This window comes from Chiloscyllium plagiosum, unplaced genomic scaffold (genome assembly GCF_037043375.1).
Source record: "Chiloscyllium plagiosum isolate Xiang-an unplaced genomic scaffold, Cpla_swu_hap1 HiC_scaffold_6, whole genome shotgun sequence".
NCBI classification, from domain to species: Eukaryota; Metazoa; Chordata; class Chondrichthyes; order Orectolobiformes; family Hemiscylliidae; genus Chiloscyllium; species Chiloscyllium plagiosum.
The window spans coordinates 131,384,294-131,406,117 of NW_028270144.1; the positions used below are offsets into that span (position 1 = coordinate 131,384,294).

The window sequence follows — 21,824 nt, forward strand, 5'->3', positions numbered from 1 at the left end:
AATACCCTTTGAGAAATGTTATTGGAGAGTTTTTGTGAAATTTCAATGAAAGGGTTTTATGTTTATGTTGTTGTGATTCCTCCCCCTCCCCCTCCCCATGCAGCTTTGTCAACGTGAGTGTTAACCCTCTGGTACGGGTTGTCCCATCTACATGTGTTGCTGAAGCTTCCAACATTCTCCCTCTTTATCTGCTTTTTCAGTCAAGGTTCCACGACAAATTTGTGAGCTTTCAGATGATCACTTTATTTATCATGTTTTATGCTCTTTACATGAAAATTCCCTTCACCACTCCCTTATTCTTTCATTCTGAGATTAATCCTTTGTTCAAGGTTTTATCAGTAAAGGTGTTTCAATTCTCTGTCTTTATGAGTGTTGTCTTCTCCTTGTGTCAAATGCCACATTCATGGGATCAGTATTTTTACTATCTCTTAACACTCAGACAGTTCGATTAGTCCTTCCACAATTAACATTACTTTCATATCTTGGTGTGACATCAAGGCTCTATTTCAGTGATTAAACTATTGTTTACACATTATTATTGTTCATATTTAATTGATAATGTGTCTCATCTCCATGTCCTCTCTGAGGCTGCCTTCCAGACTCAAAGTTAAGATCTGACATTTCCTTCTGGCTATAGTAACAGTTAATTCGCACATAAATATTTATCTTTCAATGTTTTCAATATCTATGTGCGACCAACCTAATTAGTTGTGTTTAGTTCTCAAGCATTTTCTTTTCTAACCAAACATAGTATTGAGAGAGAGGACTGGCTACAATTGTATTGAAAACAGTACAGGCTTGGTGGGCCAAATGGTCTGCGTTGGGCCTATGCCTGGGTTTGGGGCTGAGCTGGGTCTTGGCCCTTCGTCCTGGATGTTGGAGCTGAGCACTTGGGAAGAAATGGGAATGGGTCTGGGCCTGGGCCTAGGCCGAGGAAATGAGCTGGGAATGAAACGGCTCTGCATACAGGATTGAACTTTAGCTGGAGCCTTGGCCTGATCTTTGAACTAGCTGTAGGGATTTGTAACAAAAACAGAAATTGCTGGAGAAACTCAGCAGGTCTGGCAGCAGGTGGAGAGGGAAACAAAGTTTACGTTTTGGAAGTGTCACTGGATTTGAATTGTTACTCTTTTTCTGTGTTTCTCCAGCAGTTTCTGTTTTGTTTCAGAATTCAGCATCCGCCGACTTCAGCTCAGTCCTTGAGCTGCGTGGGGTGAATCTGGTTGAGACTTGTCTGGCCCTACATCCTGGAATAATCCTGGATTATTCAGTTTGATTCTGGACGAACCTGGGATCCTGACATTCCCTTCACTCTCCACACCCTCATCAACCTCCAGCAAACTTTCAAGGCAGTCAAGTCGAAAGCTGACCTTTTGGAAACTGGACTCAAGTTCTGCCATTAGGCGAGCCATTCTGGTTTGTAACAAGTCGAGAGAATTTTCCATCGGCCCCACCTTCGTCACCACTCTCCCATTCTCCACTTCACTTGGTGCGATAGCTTCATCCAGCAGTCCCATCCTGAGCAGCATCTCCCGACCTTTCACCTCCAGCATCTCCTTAGCCTCGGGGAAATCCAGCAGCACCTCAGTCAGATCATCCTTCCCCAGGGCGAAGAGATCCGAATATCCAACACTCTGAATGTTCGCAGTTCTCCGGTTTCCAGATTTACTCCCTTGAGATTCAAAGACAGAAAACTTGCAAAAAATGAAAAGCTGCATCTGGGCTGTGACCAAACCACTATAATGCTCAGGCAAGGCTCTATACTCCCTCAGCACTGACCCTCCGACAGTGCGGCGCTCCCTCAGCACTGACCGTCCAACAGTGCAGCACTCCCTCAGCACTGACCCTCCGACAGTGCAGCACTCCCTCAGCACTGATCCTCCGACAGTGCAGCACTCCCTGAGCACTGACCCTCCGACAGTGCGGCACTCCCTCAGCACTGACCGTCCGACAGTGCAGCACTCCCTCAGCACTGACCCTCCGACAGTGCAGCACTCCCTCAGCACTGACCCTCCGACAGTGCAGCACTCCCTCAGCACTGACCCTCCGACAGTGCAGCACTCCCTCAGCACTGACCCTCCGACAGTGCAGCACTCCCTCAGCACTGACCCTCCGACAGTGCAGCACTCCCTCAGCACTGTACTCTGAGTGTTGGTATAGTTTTTGTGCTCTCATTTCCGTGGTAGGTTCGGAAACTGAAAACTTGGATGAGCAAACTGACCACAGCAGCATGGTCCATAGCACCATTCAATTGGGGAATGAAACAACAAATGTCAACGTCATAGGGGAATAGTTAGTCAAATAGATACCACTCTCTGCAGCAAAGACAGAAAGTGTTGAGACTGTATGCTGATCAATGCCAAGGTTCAGGGCATCTTCTTCTGGGTAGGAGAGGAAATTGGAATGGGAGGAGAATGGTCCAGTTGTTGTGGCCCTTGTAGGTATTAGTCCCAGAGGTAGTACCAATGAAGCAGTGCCTGAGACCCGGATTCAATTCCCGCCTCAGGCAACTCTCTGTGTGGAGTTTGCACATTCTCCCTGTGTCTGCGTGGGTTTCCTCCGGGTGCTCCGGTTTCATCCCACAATCCAAAAAATGTGTAGGTTAGGTGATTTGGCCATGCTAAATTGCCCGTGGTGTTAGGTGAAGGGGTAAAAGTAGGGGAATGGGTCTGGGCGGGTTGCGCTTCGGTGGGTTGGTATGGACTGGTTGGGCCGAAGGGCCTGTTTCCACACTGAATCTAATCTAATCTAATCTAAGAGTTTCTGCTGAGGGATTACGAGCAGTGTGGGGCTACATTAAAGAAGCACAACCGCAGGGGTAATCAGTTCCAGGTTATCACTTGAGCCACAAGCAAATTGGTGTGGGGTAAGTACGATTAGACAGCTCGATGAGTGGCTCAAAGATTGGCCCAGAAGAAATGGGTTACAATTGATATGGCATCAGTATTGGGGAAAGAAAGAGCTGTTCAACTGGGATGGGCTTCAGTTGAACCAAGCTGGGACCAGTGCCCTGGTGAACCAGAAAACTAGGATTGTAGATCGAGCTTGAAACCAATTAGTGATAGTGCAGGCACAGTGCAGGGTTCAACTGCAGGAAGTTTTAAAAATCAAAAATATATCAGAGACCAGAAGTGCAGGGTAGTGAAGAGGCAGTGAATGTTTGAAATTTTCTGCTCCAAAGAGTTGTGGAGGCTACATCCCTGGAAATATTGAGGGGTTGAGGGGCTGGCACAAAAAAAGGGTATTGAGGTCTGGGGCAGATCAGCCAGCCTTATAGAATGGCAGGGTAGGCTTGAGGGGCTGAATGGCCTACTCCTGTTTCTTATGCACTTCTGTTCTCGTGACAAAATAACTTTTTGGAGTTCAGGAGAGTGTTTTGGCACAATGAGTGTTTCTGGCGTGGAATGTGTTGCCTCAAATATCAGGAAACTTTTCAAAAGGAAATTGAATAAATATTCAAAAAGGAAACATTTTACAGAGGGATTGGGAATAACTGGATTACACTTTCTAGGAGCTAACACAGGCACATTGGGCCAAATGGCCTCCTTCTTTATGACACTATGATATTCAGTCCTTCGAGTGGGAATTGAAAATGGGATCTGCTGGCTCTAGGAGGCAGGGGACTGAATAGGAACGAGCACTAGGGCTCTGCAGAGTCTTACCTGCAATGTTGAGGATGCTGATTTCTCCAAAATAGTTCCCAGCCTCGAGGACAGCGAGTTGTGTCAGTCCATCGTCAGTGACCACTGCGAGCCGCCCATCTTGCACGATGTACATGGCCCTACCTATGTCACCCTTACGGCACACATAGTCTCCGGGGCTGAAGACCTGAGGCTGCAGTCTTATCACCAGCTGGTGCAGCACACGCTGATCACAGGATTGGAAAAGCTGGACCTTCCTGAGGGTCTGGAGGTGGACACAAGCCGTGACCTCAGCCTGCAGCTTGTCCGGGAGCAGCTGCAGGATCTGCCTCTCATTGGTTACCTTCTTGTAGAGATGCAGGTGCTGGGACCATTCGGTCACTCGCTGCTGCAGCTCCGGGTTGACCCGCTGGGATCGGAGGTAATCCCTGATCAGCTGGTGATCGGGGAAGACACTGCGAGCTGCCTTGTCCAGATTGGAGATGATTGACTCCATGTTTCCCACGATGCTCGCAAAGACCAGCACAGCGATGAGGAAATCCACCATCACAAAGAGGAACTCTTCCTCCCGTACAGGCTTCGGGATGTTCCCTATGGTGCTCAGGATCAAGGTGGAGAAGTAGAAACTGTAAAGGTACTGGTGCCTCAAGCGGGCATTGTCGGGATCTGAAATATTGGGGTATACCCAAGGGTCTTGCCCAAAGCCAATGTGTCTAGATAAGGCAAAATAGGCACAGGCATTCCAGTGAATGCTGGCCACCAGGATGGCGGAGGTACGGAGCACCCGGTAGGTGTTGGGGTAGAACACTCGGGTCTCCAGACGCTGCAGGAACTCCAGGAGACAGCGGACCGGGAGCAGCCGATTGAGTCGGACAGCAGGACAGTGAACACCGAACTGAAGGTACAGGAGCTCTGTAGGCAGCAAGGAGAGCACGTCCAACTTGAAGCCATGGCTCCGAGCATACCTCGCAGCAATCTGCCAGCGGTCCGTCACTAAGATTCCCTGTTCCAGATATCCTGCAGGAGAATTGCAGATCCACTCCATCACTGAGCTAAGGACATGTCTGAAAACACTGCTGTCAGTGACTTTCCAAACATACCCCTCGGCCAAATCAACTACAATTCTTTGAAACCTCCTCTGCCCTGTATCTGAACTCACTCCCATCACCAAATCCCATTCACCCAGTCGCACCCCACCCCACCGTGCTCACTGACATCCTTTATCCATTGGTTAAGCAGAGTCCTGGGTTTAAAATTCTCATCTTGTTTTCAAATTTTCTATGGTTTCACCTCTTCCAAACTCTCCATCCACCCCCAAAACTCTCCCCAAGACCCACACCTCTCCCCAACAACCCTCCCTCATCCCCAAAGCCCAATCTGAAACATTCTATGATTGGTGATCATGGCTCCAATTCCTGGGCCCTTCTCTATTTAATTCCTCCCTAAATCTCTCCATCTCTCTACCTCTCTGTGCCTGTACCTCTCTGTCTCTCTACCTCTTCTCTCCCTCTAATTCTCTTTCTCTCTCTGCCTTTCCCTCTATTTCGCTCTCCACTTCCCTCTCTTTCTGTCTTTCTTTCTCAATTTCTCTACCTTCCTGTTTCTCTTTACCTCTCCCTCTATCTCTCTCCACCACTCCTAGTATCTCACGCTCTCCTTCCCGGATACAGTCAGAGATTCCTACAGCATGGAAACAGACCCTTCAGTCCAACCAGTCCAGGCCGAACATAATCCCAAACTAAACTAGTTCCACCTGCCTGCTCCTGGCCCAGATCCCTCCAGACCTTTCCTATTCATCTATCCATCCAAATGTCTTTGAAACATTGTAATTGTACCAGCATCCAGCACTTTCTCAGGAAGTTCATTCCTCGCCAACCACCCTCTGTGTAAAAAATTTACCTCATGCCTTTTTCAAACCTCCCTCCTCTCATCTTAAAAATGTGACCCTTGTCTTGAAATTCCCCATCTTGGGAAAAGGACAACTACCATCAACTCCATCTCGTATTTCATAAACTTCTGTCAGGTCACCCTCCTGCGCTCCACTAAAAGAAGTCCCAGCCTATTCAGGCTTTCGTTATAACGCAGACCTCCCATACCCAGCAATATCCTGCTAAATCCCTCCTTCTCTGTCTCTCTTCCACTTAGCCTTGTTGTCTCCAAGAAGTCCCAACTTCTTCGGTCTATCCTCATCACTGAAGTTTCTCATTCCTGGAACCATTCTTGTAAATCACATCTGCAATCTCTCCAACGCATTCACATCTGTCTTATCAAGTGGCACCACGACATACATTGTGGGCACCACATTGTGGGCGGCACGGCGGCACAGTGGTTAGCACTGCTGCCTCACAGCGCCAGAGACCCGGGTTCAATTCCCACCTCAGGCGACTGACTGTGTGGAGTTTGCACGTTCTCCCCGTGTCTGTGTGGGTTTCCTCCGGGTGCTCCAGTTTCCTCCCACAGTCCAAAGATGTGCAGGTCAGGTGAATTGGCCATGCTAAATTGCCCGTAGTGTTAGGTAAGGGGTAAATGTAGGGATATGGGTGGGTTGCGCTTCGGCGGGGCGGTGTGGACTTGTTGGGCCGAAGGGCCTGTTTCCACACTGTAAGTAATCTAATCTAATCTAATCTAATCTAATCTAATCTACACACACAATGCTCCCGCTGAGGTCTAACGAGTGTCCTTCTCCTCGTACGCTGTGCCCCTATTAATAAAGCCAAGGATACTGAATGCTTTATTAACGGCTCTCTCCATCTATTCTGCCATTTGTACTGATCGGTGAACATACATAGCCAGCTCCCTCTGCTCCTGCACCTCCTTTAGGGTACAGGTCTTTATTTTATTGTGGTATCTTTGTTCTTTCAGCCAAATTGCGTCACCATACACTTCACCAGCAATCTAACCTTCTCTGCATTGAGCTTTACCTGCGATCTAACCATCTCTGCATTGAGCTTTACCTGCGATCTAATTGTCTCTGCATTGAACTTCACCTGCGATCTAACTGCCTCTGCATTGAGCTTCACCTGCAAAATAAGCGCCTCTGCATTGAACCTCACCTGCCATGTAGCCGTCTCTGTATTGAACTTTACCTGTGACCTAACCTTCTTTGCACCGAATGTCACCTGCGAGCTAACAGTCTCTGCATTGAACTTCACCTGTGACCGAACCATCTCGGAATTGAGCTTCACCTGTGATCTAACCGTCTCTGCATTGAGCTTCACCTGTGATCTAACCGCCTCTGCATTGAGCTTCACCTGCGATCTAACCGTCTCTGCATTGAACATCAATTGTGATACAAGCGTCTCTGCATTGAGCTTAACCTGCGATCTAACCGTCTCTGCAATGATCTTCACCTCCGATCTAACTGTTTCTGCATTGAGCTTCACTTGCGATGTAGCCGTCTCTGCATTGAGCTTCACCTGTGATCTAACCTTCACTGCATTGAGCTTTACCTATGACCTAACTGTCTCTGCAAAGAGCCTCACCTGCGATCTAACCTTCAGTGCATTGATCCTAACCTGCGATCTAACCATCTCTGCATTGAGCTTCACCTGCGATTCAACCGTCTCTGCATTGAGCTCCACCTGCGATATAACCTTCTCTACAGAGAGATTCACCTGTAATCTAACCGCCTCTGCAGTGAGCTTCACCTGTGATCTAACCTTCACTGCATTGAGCTTTACCTGCGATATAACCTTCTCTGCAGAGAGCTTCACCTGCAATCTAACCGCCTCTGAATTGAGCTTCACCTGCAATCTAACAGTCTCTGCACTGAACCTCACCTGCGATTAACTGTTTCTACAATTGAGCTACACCTGCGATCTAACAGTCTCTGCACTGAGTTTCACCTGATCTAACCGTCTCTGCATTGACCTTCAGCTGCGATCAAACCGTCCAGGCATTGAGCTTCACCTGCAGTTTAACCTTCACTGCATTGAGCTTAACCTGAAATCTAACAGTCTCTGCAATGATCTTCACCTGCGATCTAGCCCTCGCGGCATTGAGCTTCACCTGCAATGTAGCCATCTCTGCATTGAGCTTCACCTGCAATCTAACCGTCTCTGCATTGAGCTTCACCTGCGATGTAGCCGTCTCTGCATTGATCTTCACCTCCGATCTAACTGTTTCTGCATTGAGCTTCACCAGCGATCTAACCGTCTCTGCATTGAGCTTCACCTGCAATCTAACCATCTCTGCATTGAGCTTCACCTGCAATCTAACCGTCTCTGCATTGAGCTTCACCTGCAATCTAACCGTCTCTGCATTGAGCTTCACCTGCAGTTTAACCTTCACTACATTGAGCTTTACCTGAGATCTAACCGTCTCTGCATTGATCTCCACCTCCGATCTAACTGTCTCTGAATTGAGCTTCACCTACGAACTAACCTCCTCTGCAGTGAGCTTCACCTGCAATCTAACCGCCTCTGCATTGAGTTTCACTTGCGATCTAACAGTCTCTGCACTGAACCTCACCTGCGATCTAACTGTTTCTACAATTGAGTTTCACCTGCGATCTAACCGTTTCTGCATTGAGCTTCACCCGCGATCTAACCGCCTCTGCATTGAGTTTCCCCTGATCTAACCGTCTCTGCATTGACCTTCACCTGCGATCTAACCGTCTCTGCATTGACCTTCACCTGCGATCTAACCGTCTCTGCATTGAGTTTCACCTGCAATCTAACCGTTTCTGCATTGAGCTTCACCCGCGATCTAACCGCCTCTGCATTGAGTTTCACCTGCAATCTAACCGTTTCTGCATTGAGCTTCACCTGCGATCTAACCGTCTCTGCATTGAGTTTCACCTGATCTAACCGTCTCTGCATTGAGCTTCACCTGCGATCTAACCGTTTCTGCATTGAGCTTCACCCGCGATCTAACCGCCTCTGCATTGAGTTTCACCTGATCTAACCGTCTCTGCATTGACCTTCACCTGCGATCTAACCGTCTCTGAATTGAGCTTCACCTGCGATCTAACCGTCTCTGCATTGAACTTCACCTGCGATCTAACCGTCTCTGCATTGAGCTTCACCAGCGATCTAACCGTCTCTGAATTGAGCTTCACCTGCGATCTAACCGTCTCTGCATTGAACTTCACCTGCGATCTAACCGTCTCTGCAATGAACTTCACCTGCGATCTAACCGTCTCTGCATTGAACTTCACCTGCGATCTAACCGTGTCTGCATTGAACTTCACCTGCGATCTAACCGTCTCTGCAATGAACTTCACCTGCGATCTAACCGTCTCTGCATTGAACTTCACCTGCGATCTAACCGTCTCTGCATTGAACTTCACCTGCGATCTAACCGTCTCTGCATTGAACTTCACCTGCGATCTAACCGTCTCTGCAGTGAGCTTCACCTGCGATCTAACCGTCTCTGCATTGAGCTTCACCTGCGATCTAACCGTCTCTGCATTGAGCTTCACCTGCGATCTAACCGTCTCTGCATTGAACTTCACCTGCGATCTAACCGTATCTGCATTGAACTTCACCTGCGATCTAGCCCTCGCGGCATTGAGCTTCACCTGCAATGTAGCCATCTCTGCATTGAACTTCACCTGCAATCTAACCGTCTCTGCATTGAACCTCACCTGCGATCTAACTGTTTCTGCATTGAGCTTCACCAGCGATCTAACCGTCTCTGCATTGAGCTTTACCTGCGATCTAACCGTCTCTGCATTGAGCTTCACCTGCAATCTAACCATCTCTGCATTGAGCTTCACCTGCAATCTAACCGTCTCTGCATTGAGCTTCACCTGCAATCTAACCGTCTCTGCATTGAGCTTCACCTGCAGTTTAACCTTCACTGCATTGAGCTTTACCTGAGATCTAACCGTCTCTGCATTGATCTCCACCTCCGATCTAACTGTCTCTGAATTGAGCTTCACCTGCGAACTAACCTCCTCTGCAGTGAGCTTCACCTGCAATCTAACCGCCTCTGCATTGAGTTTCACTTGCGATCTAACAGTCTCTGCACTGAACCTCACCTGCGATCTAACTGTTTCTGCATTGAGCTTCACCAGCGATCTAACCGTCTCTGCATTGAGCTTTACCTGCGATCTAACCGTCTCTGCATTGAGCTTCACCTGCGATCTAACCGTATCTGCATTGAGCTTCACCTGCAATCTAACCTTCACTGCATTGAGCTTTACTTGCGATATAACCTTCTCTGCAGAGAGCTTCACCTGCAATCTAACCGTCTCTGCATTGACCTTCAGCTGCGATCTAACCGTCTCTGCATTAATTTCACCTGCGATCTAACCGTCTCTGCATTGAGCTTTACCTGCAATCTAACCTCCTCTGCAGTGAGCTTCACCTGCAATCTAACCGCCTCTGCATTGAGCTTCACCTGCGAACTAACAGTCTCTGCACTGAACCTCACCTGCGATCTAACTGTTTCTACATTGAGCCTTCGCCTCCGCGCCTACTTCTTTAACCAAGACTCCCGCCCACCCTCTGACGACCCCTTCTCCCGCCTCCAACACACCCCATCCACCTGGACACCCCGTGCTGGCCTCCTACCTGCCCTCGACCTCTGCATAGCCAACTGCCGCCGCGATATTAACCGCCACCTGAACTCCCCCACCCCTCTCACCCACTCCAACCTCTCACCCTCGGAACGCGCAGCCCTCTACTCACTCCGTTGCAACCCCAACCTCACTATCAAACCAGCAGACAAGGGAGGCGCAGTAGTAGTTTGGCGCACCGACCTCTACACCGCTGAGGCCAAACGCCAGCTCGCAGATACCTCCTCCTACTGCCCCCTTGACCATGACCCCACCCCCCACCACCAAACCATCATCTCCCAGACCGTCCATAACCTCATCACCTCGGGGGATCTCCCATCCACCGCCTCCAACCTCATAGTCCCACAACCCCGCACCGCCCGTTTCTACCTCCTGCCCAAAATCCACAAACCTGACTGCCCCGGACGACCCATCGTCTCCGCCTGCTCCTGCCCCACCGAACTCATCTCCACATACCTTGACACCGTCCTGTCCCCCTTAGCCCAAGAACTCCCCACCTACGTTCGGGACACCACCCATGCCCTCCACCTCCTCCATGATTTTCGCTTCCCCGGTCCCCAACGCCTTATTTTCACCATGGACATCCAGTCCCTGTACACCTCCATCCCCCATCACGAAGGACTCAAAGCCCTCCGCTTCTTTCTTTCCCGCCGTACCAACCAGTACCCTTCCACAGACACCCTCCTTCGACTGACTGAACCGGTCCTCACCCTGAACAACTTCTCTTTCCAATCCTCCCACTTCCTCCAAACCAAAGGAGTAGCCATGGGCACCCGCATGGGCCCCAGCTATGCCTGCCTCTTCGTAGGATATGTGGAACAATCCATCTTCCGCAACTACACTGGCCCCACACCCCACCTTTTCCTCCGCTACATCGATGACTGTATCGGCGCCGCCTCGTGCTCCCACGAGGAGGTTGAACAGTTCATCCACTTCACCAACACCTTCCACCCCGACCTCAAATTCACCTGGACAGTCTCAGATTCCTCCCTCCCCTTCCTCGACCTTTCTATTTCTATCTCAGGCGACCGAATCAACACGGACATCTACTACAAATCAACCGACTCCCACAGCTACCTGGACTACACCTCCTCCCATCCTGCCCCCTGTAAAAACGCCATCCCATTCTCCCAATTCCTTCGACTCCGCCGCATCTGCTCCCAGGAGGACCAGTTCCAAAAACGCACATCCCAGATGGCCTCCTTCTTCAAGGACCGCAATTTCCCCCCCGACATGGTCGACGATGCCCTCCACCGCATCTCTTCCACTTCCCGATCCTCCGCCCTTGAACCCCGCCCCTCCAACCGCCACCAGGACAGAACCCCACTGGTCCTCACCAACCACCCCACTAACCTCCATGTACAGCGCATCATCCGCCGCCATTTCCGCCACCTCCAAACGGACCCCACCACCAAGGATATATTTCCCTCCCCTCCCCTATCAGCATTCCGTAAAGACCACTCCCTCCGTGGCTCCCTCGTCAGATCCACACCCCCCACCAACCCAACCTCCACTCCCGGCACCTTCCCCTGCAACCGCAGGAGGTGCAAGACTTGCGCCCACACCTCCCCCCTCACCTCCCTCCAAGGCCCCAAAGAAAACTTCCATATCCGCCACAGATTCACCTGTACCTCCACACAAATCATCTATTGCATCCTTTGCACCCGATGTGGCCTCCTCTATATTGGGGAGACGGGCCGCCTACTTGCGGAGCGTTTCAGGGAACACCTCTGGGACACCCGGACCAACCAACCCAACCACCCTGTAGCTCAACATTTCAATTCCCCCTCCCACTCCACCAAGGATATGCAGGTCTTTGGACTCCTCCATCGTCAGACCACAACGAAACGACGGTCGGAGGAAGAACGCCTCATCTTCCGGCTAGGAACCCTCCAACCACAAGGGATGAACTCGGATTTCACCAGCTCATTTCCCCTCCCCCCAGCCTGTCTCAGTCAAATCCATCAAATTCAGCACCGCCTTCCTAACCTGCAATCTTCTTCCCGACCTCTCCGCCCCCACCCCAGTCTGACCTATCACCCTCACCTTGACCTCTTTCCACCTATCACATTTCCGACGCCCCTCCCCCAAGTCCTTCCTGCCTATCTTTTATCTTAGCCTGCTGGACCAACTTTCCTCATTCCTGAAGAAGGGCTAATGCCCGAAACGTCGATTCTCCTGTTCCCTAGATGCTGCCTGACCTGCTGCGCTTTTCCAGCAACACATTTCCATCTCTGATCTCCAGCATCTGCAGACCTCACTTTCTCCTCTACATTGAGCTTAACATGCGATCTAACCGTCTCTGCACTGAGCTACACCTGCGATCTAACCGTCGCTGCATTGACCTTCACCTTCGATCTAACCTTCTCTGCACTGAACTTCAGCTGCGATCTAACCGTGTCTGCAGTGAACTTCACCCCGGGAAACCATCTCTGCATTGAGCTCCACCTGTGATCTAACCGTGTCTGCATTGAGCTTCACTTGCGTTCAAGCTTTCACGGCATTGAGTTTCACCTGCAATGTAGCCATCTCTGCATTGAGCTTCACCTGCGATCTAACCTTCACTGCATTGAGCTTTGCCTATGACCTAACTGTCTCTGCAATGAGCCTCACCAGCGATCTAACCTTCATTGCATTGAGTTTAACCTGCAATCTAACTGTCTCTGCATTGATCTTCACCTGCGATCTAACCGTCTCTGCATTGAGCTTCACCTGCGATCTCATCTCCTCTGCAGTGAGCTTCACCTGATCTAACCGTCTCTGCATTGAGACTCACCTGTGAACTAAACATCTGTGCATTGAGCTTCACTTGCGATGTAGCCGTCTCTGCATTAAGCTTTACCTGCGATCTAACCTCCTCTGCAGTGAGCTTCACCTGCGATCTAACCGTCTCTGCATTGACCTTCAGCTGCGATCTAACCGTCTCTGCATTGAACTTCACCTGCGCTCGAACTGCCTCTGCATTGAATGTCACCTGCGATCTAACCGTCTCTGAATTGAGCTTCACCTGCGATCTAACCTTCTCAGCATTGAGCTTCACCTGCGATCTAACCGCCTCTGCATTGACCTTCAGCTGCGATCTAACTGCCTCTGCATTGAACTTCACCTGCGATCTAACCGTCTCTGAATTGAGCTTCACCTGCGATCTAACCTTCTCAGCATTGAACTTCACCTGCGATCTAACTCCCTATGCATTGAACTTCACCTGCGATCTAACTCTCTATGCATTGAACTTCACCTGCGATCTAACTGCCTCTGCATTGAGCTTCACCTGCGATCTAACCGTCTCTGCAATGAACTTCACCTGCGATCTAACCGTCTCTGCATTGAACTTCACCTGCGATCTAACAGTCTCTGCTTGAGCTTAACCTGCGATCTAACCGTCTCTGCATTGAGCTTCACCTGCGATCTAACCGTCTCTGCATTCAGCTTCACCTGCGATCTAACCATCTCTGAATTGAGCTTCACCTGCGATCTAACTGTGTCTGCATTGAACTTCACCTGCGATCTAACTGTGTCTGCATTGAACTTCACCTGCGATCTAACCGTCTCTGCATTCAGCTTCACCTGCGATCTAACCATCTCTGAATTGAGCTTCACCTGCGATCTAACTGTGTCTGCATTGAACTTCACCTGCGATCTAACTGCCTCTGCACTGAGCTTCACCTGCGATCTAACTGTCTCTGCATTGAGCTTCACCTGCGATCTAACTGTCTCTGCATTGAGCTTCACCTGCAAAATAAGCGTCTCTGCATTGTACCTCACCTGCCATGTAACCGTCTCTGCATTGAACTTTACCTGTGACCTCACCTTCTTTGCACCGAATGTCACCTGCGAGCTAACAGTCTCTGCATTGAACTTCACCCGTGACCAAACCATCTCGGAATTGAGCTTCATCTGTGATCTAACCGCCTCTGCATTCAGCTTCACCTGCGATGATGTAACCGTATCTGCAGTGAGATACAAATGCGATCTAACCGCCTCTGCATTGAACATCACTTGTGATATAAGCGTCTCTGCATTGAGCTTCACTTGTAATCTAACCGTCTCTGCATTGAGCTTAACCTGCGATCAAACCGTCTCTGCATTGAGCTTCACCTGCAATCTGACCGTCTCTGCATTGAGCTTCACCTGCGATCTAACTGTTTCTACATTGAGCTTCACCTGTGCTCCACCCATCTCTGCATTGAGCTTTACTTGCAATCTAACCGTCTCTGCATTGAGCTTCACCGGATCTAACCGTCTCTGCATTGAACTTCACCTGCGATCTAACCGTCTCTGAATTGAGCTTCACCTGCGATCTAACCGTCCCTGCATTGAGATTCACCTGCGATCTAACTGTCTCTGCATTGAGCTTCACCTGCGATCAAACCGTCTCTGCAATGAGCTTCACCTGCGATCTAACCGTCTCTGCATTGAGCTTCACCTGCGATCTGACCGTATCTGCATTGAGCTTCACCTGCGATCTAACTGTTTCTACATTGAGCTTCACCTGTGCTCCACCCATCTCTGCATTGAGCTTTACTTGCAATCTAACCGTCTCTGCATTGAGCTTCACCGGATCTAACCGTCTCTGCATTGAGCTTTACCTGCGATCTAACCATCTCTGCATTGAACTTCACCTGCGATCTAACCGTCTCTGAATTGAGCTTCACCTGCGATCTAACCGTCCCTGCATTGAGATTCACCTGCGATGTAACCGTATCTGCATTTAGATTCACCTGCGATCTAACTGTCTCTGCATTGAGCTTCACCTGCGATGTAACCGTATCTGCATTTAGATTCACCTGCGATCTAACTGCCTCTGCATTGAGATTCACCTGCGATCTAACCGACTCTGCAATGAACTTCACCTGCGATCTAACCGTCTCTGCATTGAACTTCACCTGCGATCTAACCGTCTCTGCATTGAAATTTACTTGCGATCTAACCGTCTCGGAATTGAGCTTCACCTGCGATCTAACCGTCTCTGCATTGAGCTTCACCTGCGATCTAACCGTCTCTGCATTGAGCTTCACCTGCGATCTAACCATCTCTGCATTGAGCTTAACCTGCGATCTGTCTCTGCATTGAACTTCACCTGCGATCTAACCGTCTCTGCATTGAGCTTCACCTGCGATCTAACTCTCTATGCATTGAACTTCACCTGCGATCTAACTGTCTCTGCATTGAACTTCACCTGCGATCTAACCGTCTCTGCATTGAACTTCACCTGCGATCTTACCGTCTCTGAATTGAGCTTCACCTGCGATCTAACCGTCCCTGCATTGAGATTCACCTGCGATCTAACCGTCTCTGCATTGAACTTCACCTGCGATCTAACCGTCTCTGAATTGAGCTTCACCTGCGATCTAACCGCCTCTGCATTGAGCTTCACCTGCGATCTAACCGTCTCTGCAATGAACTTCACCTGCGATCTAACTGTTTCTACATTGAGCTTCACCTGCGATCTAACCGTCTCTGCAATGAACTTCACCTGCGATCTAACTGTTTCTACATTGAGCTACACCTGCGATCTAACAGTCTCTGCATTGAACTTCACCTGCGATCTAACTGTCTCTGCATTGAACTTCACCCGCGATCTAACTGTCTCTGCATTGAACTTCACCTGCGATCTAACCGTCTCTGCATTGAACTTCACCTGCGATCTAACCGTCTCTGCATTGAGCTTAACCTGCGATCTAACCGTCTCTGCACTGAGCTACACCTGCGATCTAACTGCCTCTGCATTGAGCTTCACCTGCAAAATAAGCGCCTCTGCATTGTACCTCACCTGCCATGTAACCGTCTCTGCATTGAACTTTACCTGTGACCTAAACTTCTTTGCACCGAGCTAACTGTCTCTGCATTGAGCTTAACCTGCGATCTAACAGTCACTGCATTCAGCTTCACCTGCGATCTAACCGTCTCTGCATTGAACTTCACCTGCGATCTAACCGTCTCTGCATTGAGCTTCACCAGCGATCTAACCGTCCCTGCATTGAGATTCACCTGCGATCTAACTGTCTCTGCATTGAGCTTCACCTGCGATGTAACCGTATCTGCATTTAGATTCACCTGCGATCTAACCGTCCCTGCATTGAGATTCACCTGCGATCTAACTGCCTCTGCATTGAGCTTCACCTGCGATCTAACCGACTCTGCAATGAACTTCACCTGCGATCTAACCGTCTCTGCATTGAACTTCACCTGCGATCTAACCGTCTCTGCATTGAAATTTACTTGCGATCTAACCGTCTCGGAATTGAGCTTCACCTGCGATCTAACCGTCTTTGCATTGAGCTTCACCTGCGATCTAACCGTCTCTGCATTGAGCTTCACCTGCGATCTAACCGTCTCTGCATTGAGCTTAACCTGCGATCTGTCTCTGCATTGAACTTCATCTGCGATCTAACCGTCTCTGCATTGAGCTTCACCTGCGATCTAACTCTCTATGCATTGAACTTCACCTGCGATCTAACTGTCTCTGCATTGAACTTCACCTTCGATCTAACCGTCTCTGCATTGAACTTCACCTGCGATCTAACCGTCTCTGCATTGAACTTCACCTGCGATCTAACCGTCCCTGCATTGAGATTCACCTGCGATCTAACCGTCTCTGCATTGAACTTCACCTGCGATCTAACCGTCTCTGAATTGAGCTTCACCTGCGATCTAACCGCCTCTGCATTGAGCTTCACCTGCGATCTAACCGTCTCTGCAATGAACTTCACCTGCGATCTAACTGTTTCTACATTGAGCTTCACCTGCGATCTAACCGTCTCTGCACTGAGCTACACCTGCGATCTAACAGTCTCTGCATTGAGCTTCACCTGCGATCTAACTGTCTCTGCATTGAACTTCACCTGCGATCTAACTGTCTCTGCATTGAACTTCACCCGCGATCTAACTGTCTCTGCATTGAACTTCACCTGCGATCTAACCGTCTCTGCATTGAACTTCACCTGCGATCTAACCGTCTCTGCACTGAGCTACACCTGCGATCTAACCGTCTCTGCATTGAGCTTCACCTGCGATCTAACCGTCTCTGCATTGACCTTCACCTTCGATCTAACCTTCTCTGCATTCAGCCTCACCTGTGATCTAACTGCCTCTGCATTGAACTTCACCTGCGATCTAACTGTCTCTGCATTGAACTTCACCCGCGATCTAACTGTCTCTGCATTGAACTTCACCTGCGATCTAACCGTCTCTGCATTGAACTTCACCTGCGATCTAACCGTCTCTGCACTGAGCTACACCTGCGATCTAACCGTCTCTGCATTGAGCTTCACCTGCGATCTAACCGTCTCTGCATTGACCTTCACCTTCGATCTAACCTTCTCTGCATTCAGCCTCACCTGTGATCTAACTGCCTCTGCATTGAGCTTCACCTGCAAAATAAGCGCCTCTGCATTGTACCTCACCTGCCATGTAACCGTCTCTGCATTGAACTTTACCTGTGACCTAAACTTCTTTGCACCGAGCTAACTGTCTCTGCATTGAGCTTAACCTGCGATCTAACAGTCACTGCATTCAGCTTCACCTGCGATCTAACCGTCTCTGCATTGAACTTCACCTGCGATCTAACCGTCTCTGCATTGAGCTTCACCTGCGATCTAACCGTCTCTGCATTGAATTTCACCTGCGATCTAACCGTCTCTGCAGTGAGCTTCACCTGCAATCTAACCATCTCTGCATTGAGCTTCCCCTGCAATCTAACCGCCTCTGCATTCAGCTTCACGTGCGATCTAACAGTCTCTGCACTGAGCTTCACCTGCGATCTAACCGTCTCTGCATTGAGCTTAACCTGCAATCTGTCACTGCATTGAACTTCACCTGCGATCTAACCGTCTCTGCATTGAGCTTCACCTGCGATCTAACTGTCTCTGCATTGAACTTCACCTGCGATCTAACTGTCTCTGCATTGAACTTCACCTGCGATCTAACTGTCTCTGCATTGAACTTCACCTGCGATCTAACCGTCTCTGCATTGAACTTCACCTGCGATCTAACCGTCTCTGCATTGAACTTCACCTTCGATCTAACCTTCTCTGCATTCAGCTTCACCTGTGATCTAACTGCCTCTGCATTGAGCTTCACCTGCAAAATAAGCGCCTCTGCATTGTACCTCACCTGCCATGTAACCGTCTCTGCATTGAACTTTACCTGTGACCTAAACTTCTTTGCACCGAGCTAACTGTCTCTGCATTGAGCTTAACCTGCGATCTAACAATCACTGCATTCAGCTTCACCTGCGATCTAACCGTCTCTGCATTGAACTTCACCTGCGATCTAACCGTCTCTGCATTGAGCTTCACCTGCGATCTAACCGTCTCTGCATTGAATTTCACCTGCGATCTAACTGTTTCTACATTGAGCTTCACCTGCGCTCCACCCATCTCTGCATTGAGCTTAACTTGCAATCTAACCGTCTCTGCATTGAGCTTAACCTGTGATCTAATCGTCTCTGCATTGAGTTTTACCTGCGATCTCATCTCCTCTGCAGTGAGCTTCACCTGATCTAACCGTCTCTGCATTGAGACTCACCTGTGAATTAAACATCTGTGCATTGAGCTTCACTTGCGATGTAGCCGTCTCTGCATTAAGCTTTACCTGCGATCTAACTGTCTCTGCATTGAACTTCACCTGCGATCTAACCTCCTCTGCAGTGAGCTTCACCTGCAATCTAACCATCTCTGCATTGAGCTTCACCTGCAATCTAACCGCCTCTGCATTCAGCTTCACGTGCCATCTAACAGTCTCTGCACTGAACCTCACCTGCGATCTAACTGTTTCTACATTGAGCTTTACCTGCGATCTAACAGTCTCTGCATTGAGCTTAACCTGCGATCTAACCGTCTCTGCACTGAGCTAGACCTGCGATCTAACAGTCTCTGCATTGAGCTTCACCTGCGATCTAACTGTTTCTACATTGAGCTTCACCTGCGATGTAACAGTCTCTGCACTGAACTTTACCTGCAATCTAACCTTCTCTGCATTGAGCTTCACCTGCGATCTAACTGTCTCTGCATTGAACTTCACCTGCGATCTAACCGTCTCTGCATTGAAATTCACTTGCGATCTAACCGTCTCGGAATTGAGCTTCACCTGCGATCTAACCATCTCTGCATTGAGCTTCACCTGCGATCTAACCGTCTCTGCATTGAAATTCACTTGCGATCTAACCGTCTCGGAATTGAGCTTCACCTGCGATCTAACCATCTCTGCATTGAGCTTCACCTGCGATCTAACCGTCTCTGCATTGAACTTCACCTGCGATCTAACAGTCTCTGCATTGAGCTTCACCTGCGATCTAACCGTCTCTGCATTGAGCTTCACCTGCGATCTAACCGTCTCTGCATTGACCTTCACCTTTGATCTAACCTTCTCTGCATTCAGCTACACCTGCGATCTAACCGTCTCTGCATTGACCTTCACCTTTGATCTAACCTTCTCTGCATTGAGCTTCACCTGCGATCTAACCGTCTCTGCATTGACCTTCACCTTTGATCTAACCTTCTCTGCATTCAGCTTCACCTGCGATCTAACCTTCTCTGCATTGAGCTTCACCTGCGATCTAACTGTCTCTGCATTGAGCTTCACCTGCGATCTAACTGTCTCTGCATTGAGCTTCACCTGCGATCTAACTGCCTCTGCATTGATCTTCACCTGCGATCTAACCGTTTCTGCATTGAGCTTCACCTGCGATCTAACCGTCTCTGCAATGAGCTTCTCCTGCGATCTAACCGTTTCTGCATTGAGCTTCACCTGCGATCTAACCGTCTCTGCATTGAACTTCACCTGCGATCTAACCGTCTCTGCATTGAGCTTCACCTGCGATCTAACTGTCTCTGCATTGAACTTCACCTGCGATCTAACTGTCTCTGCATTGAACTTCACCTGCGATCTAACCGTCTCTGCATTGAACTTCACCTGCGATCTGTCTCTGCATTGAACTTCACCTGCGATCTAACCGTCTCTGCATTGAGCTTCACCTGCGATCTAACTGTCTCTGCATTGAACTTCACCTGCGATCTAACTGTCTCTGCAGTGAACTTCACCTGCGATCTAACCGTCTCTGCATTGAACTTCACCTGCGATCTGTCTCTGCATTGAACTTCACCTGCGATCTAACCGTCTCTGCATTGAGCTTCACCTGCGATCTAACCGTCTCTGCATTGAAATTCACTTGCGATCTAACCGTCTCGGAATTGAGCTTCACCTGCGATCTAACCATCTCTGCATTGAGCTTCACCTGCGATCTAACCGTCTCTGCATTGACCATCACCTTTGATCTAACCTTCTCTGCATTCAGCTACACCTGCGATCTAACCGTCTCTGCATTGACCTTCACCTTTGATCTAACCTTCTCTGCATTGAGCTTCACCTGCGATCTAACCGTCTCTGCATTGACCTTCACCTTTGATCTAACCTTCTCTGCCTTCAGCTTCACCTGCGATCTAACCTTCTCTGCATTGAGCTTCACCTGCGATCTAACTGTCTCTGCATTGAGCTTCACCTGCGATCTAACTGTCTCTGCATTGAGCTTCACCTGCGATCTAACTGCCTCTGCATTGATCTTCACCTGCGATCTAACCGTTTCTGCATTGAGCTTCACCTGCGATCTAACCGTCTCTGCAATGAGCTTCACCTGCGATCTAACCGTTTCTGCATTGAGCTTCACCTGCGATCTAACCGTCTCTGCATTGAACTTCACCTGCGATCTAACCGTCTCTGCAATGAGCTTCACCTGCGATCTAACTGTCTCTGCATTGAACTTCACCTGCGATCTAACTGTCTCTGCATTGAACTTCACCTGCGATCTAACCGTCTCTGCATTGAACTTCACCTGCGATCTGTCTCTGCATTGAACTTCACCTGCGATCTAACCGTCTCTGCATTGAGCTTCACCTGCGATCTAACAGTCTCTGCATTGAGCTTAACCTGCGATCTAACTCTCTATGCATTGAACTTCACCTGCGATCTAACTGTCTCTGCATTGAACTTCACCTGCGATCTAACTGTCTCTGCATTGAGCTTCACCTGCGAGCTAACCGTCTCTGCATTGACCTTAACCTGCGATCTGTCTCTGCATTGAACTTCACCTGCCATCTAACCGTCTCTGCATTGAGCTTCACCTGCGATCTAACCGTCTCTGCATTGAGCTTCACCTGCGATCTAACCGTCTCTGCATTGAGCTTAACCTGCGATCTGTCTCTGCATTGAACTTCACCTGCGATCTAACCGTCTCTGCATTGAGCTTCACCTGCGATCTAACCGTCTCTGCATTGAGCTTCACCTGCGATCTAACTCTCTATGCATTGAACTTCACCTGCGATCTAACTGTCTCTGCATTGAGCTTCACCTGCGATCTAACCGTCTCTGCATTGAAATTCACTTGCGATCTAACCGTCTCGGAATTGAGCTTCACCTACGATCTAACCGTCTCTGCATTGAGCTTCACCTGCGATCTAACCGTCTCTGCATTGAACTTCACCTGCGATCTAACCGTCTCTGCATTGAACTTCACCTGCGATCTAACCGTCTCTGCATTGAGCTTCACCTGCAATCTAACCGTGTCCGCATTGAACTTGACTTGCGATCTAACCATCTCTGAATTGAGCTTCACCTGCGATCTAACTGTCTCTGCATTGAACTTCACCTGCGATCTAACCGTC

At 49.2% G+C, this 21,824-nt stretch overlaps 1 protein-coding gene across 4 annotated transcripts in view; it reads right to left on the reverse strand.

Moving 5' to 3' along the window:
* Nucleotides 1-232: 232 nt before the first annotated feature.
* The window catches only part of cnga4 (cyclic nucleotide gated channel subunit alpha 4), a 127,821-nt gene continuing 106,229 nt past the window's right edge, over nucleotides 233-21,824 (reverse strand). For all 4 annotated transcript variants that reach the window (XM_087988495.1, XM_087988494.1, XM_087988493.1 and 1 more), the window contains 2 exons: nucleotides 3,663-4,658; nucleotides 233-1,672 (listed from right to left, as the gene is read on the reverse strand). In XM_087988495.1, coding sequence (XP_087844621.1) covers nucleotides 1,188-1,672; nucleotides 3,663-4,658 — 1,481 coding nt within the window. In that variant the 3' untranslated portion in view covers nucleotides 233-1,187. The remainder of the gene's footprint in view (nucleotides 1,673-3,662; nucleotides 4,659-21,824) is intronic.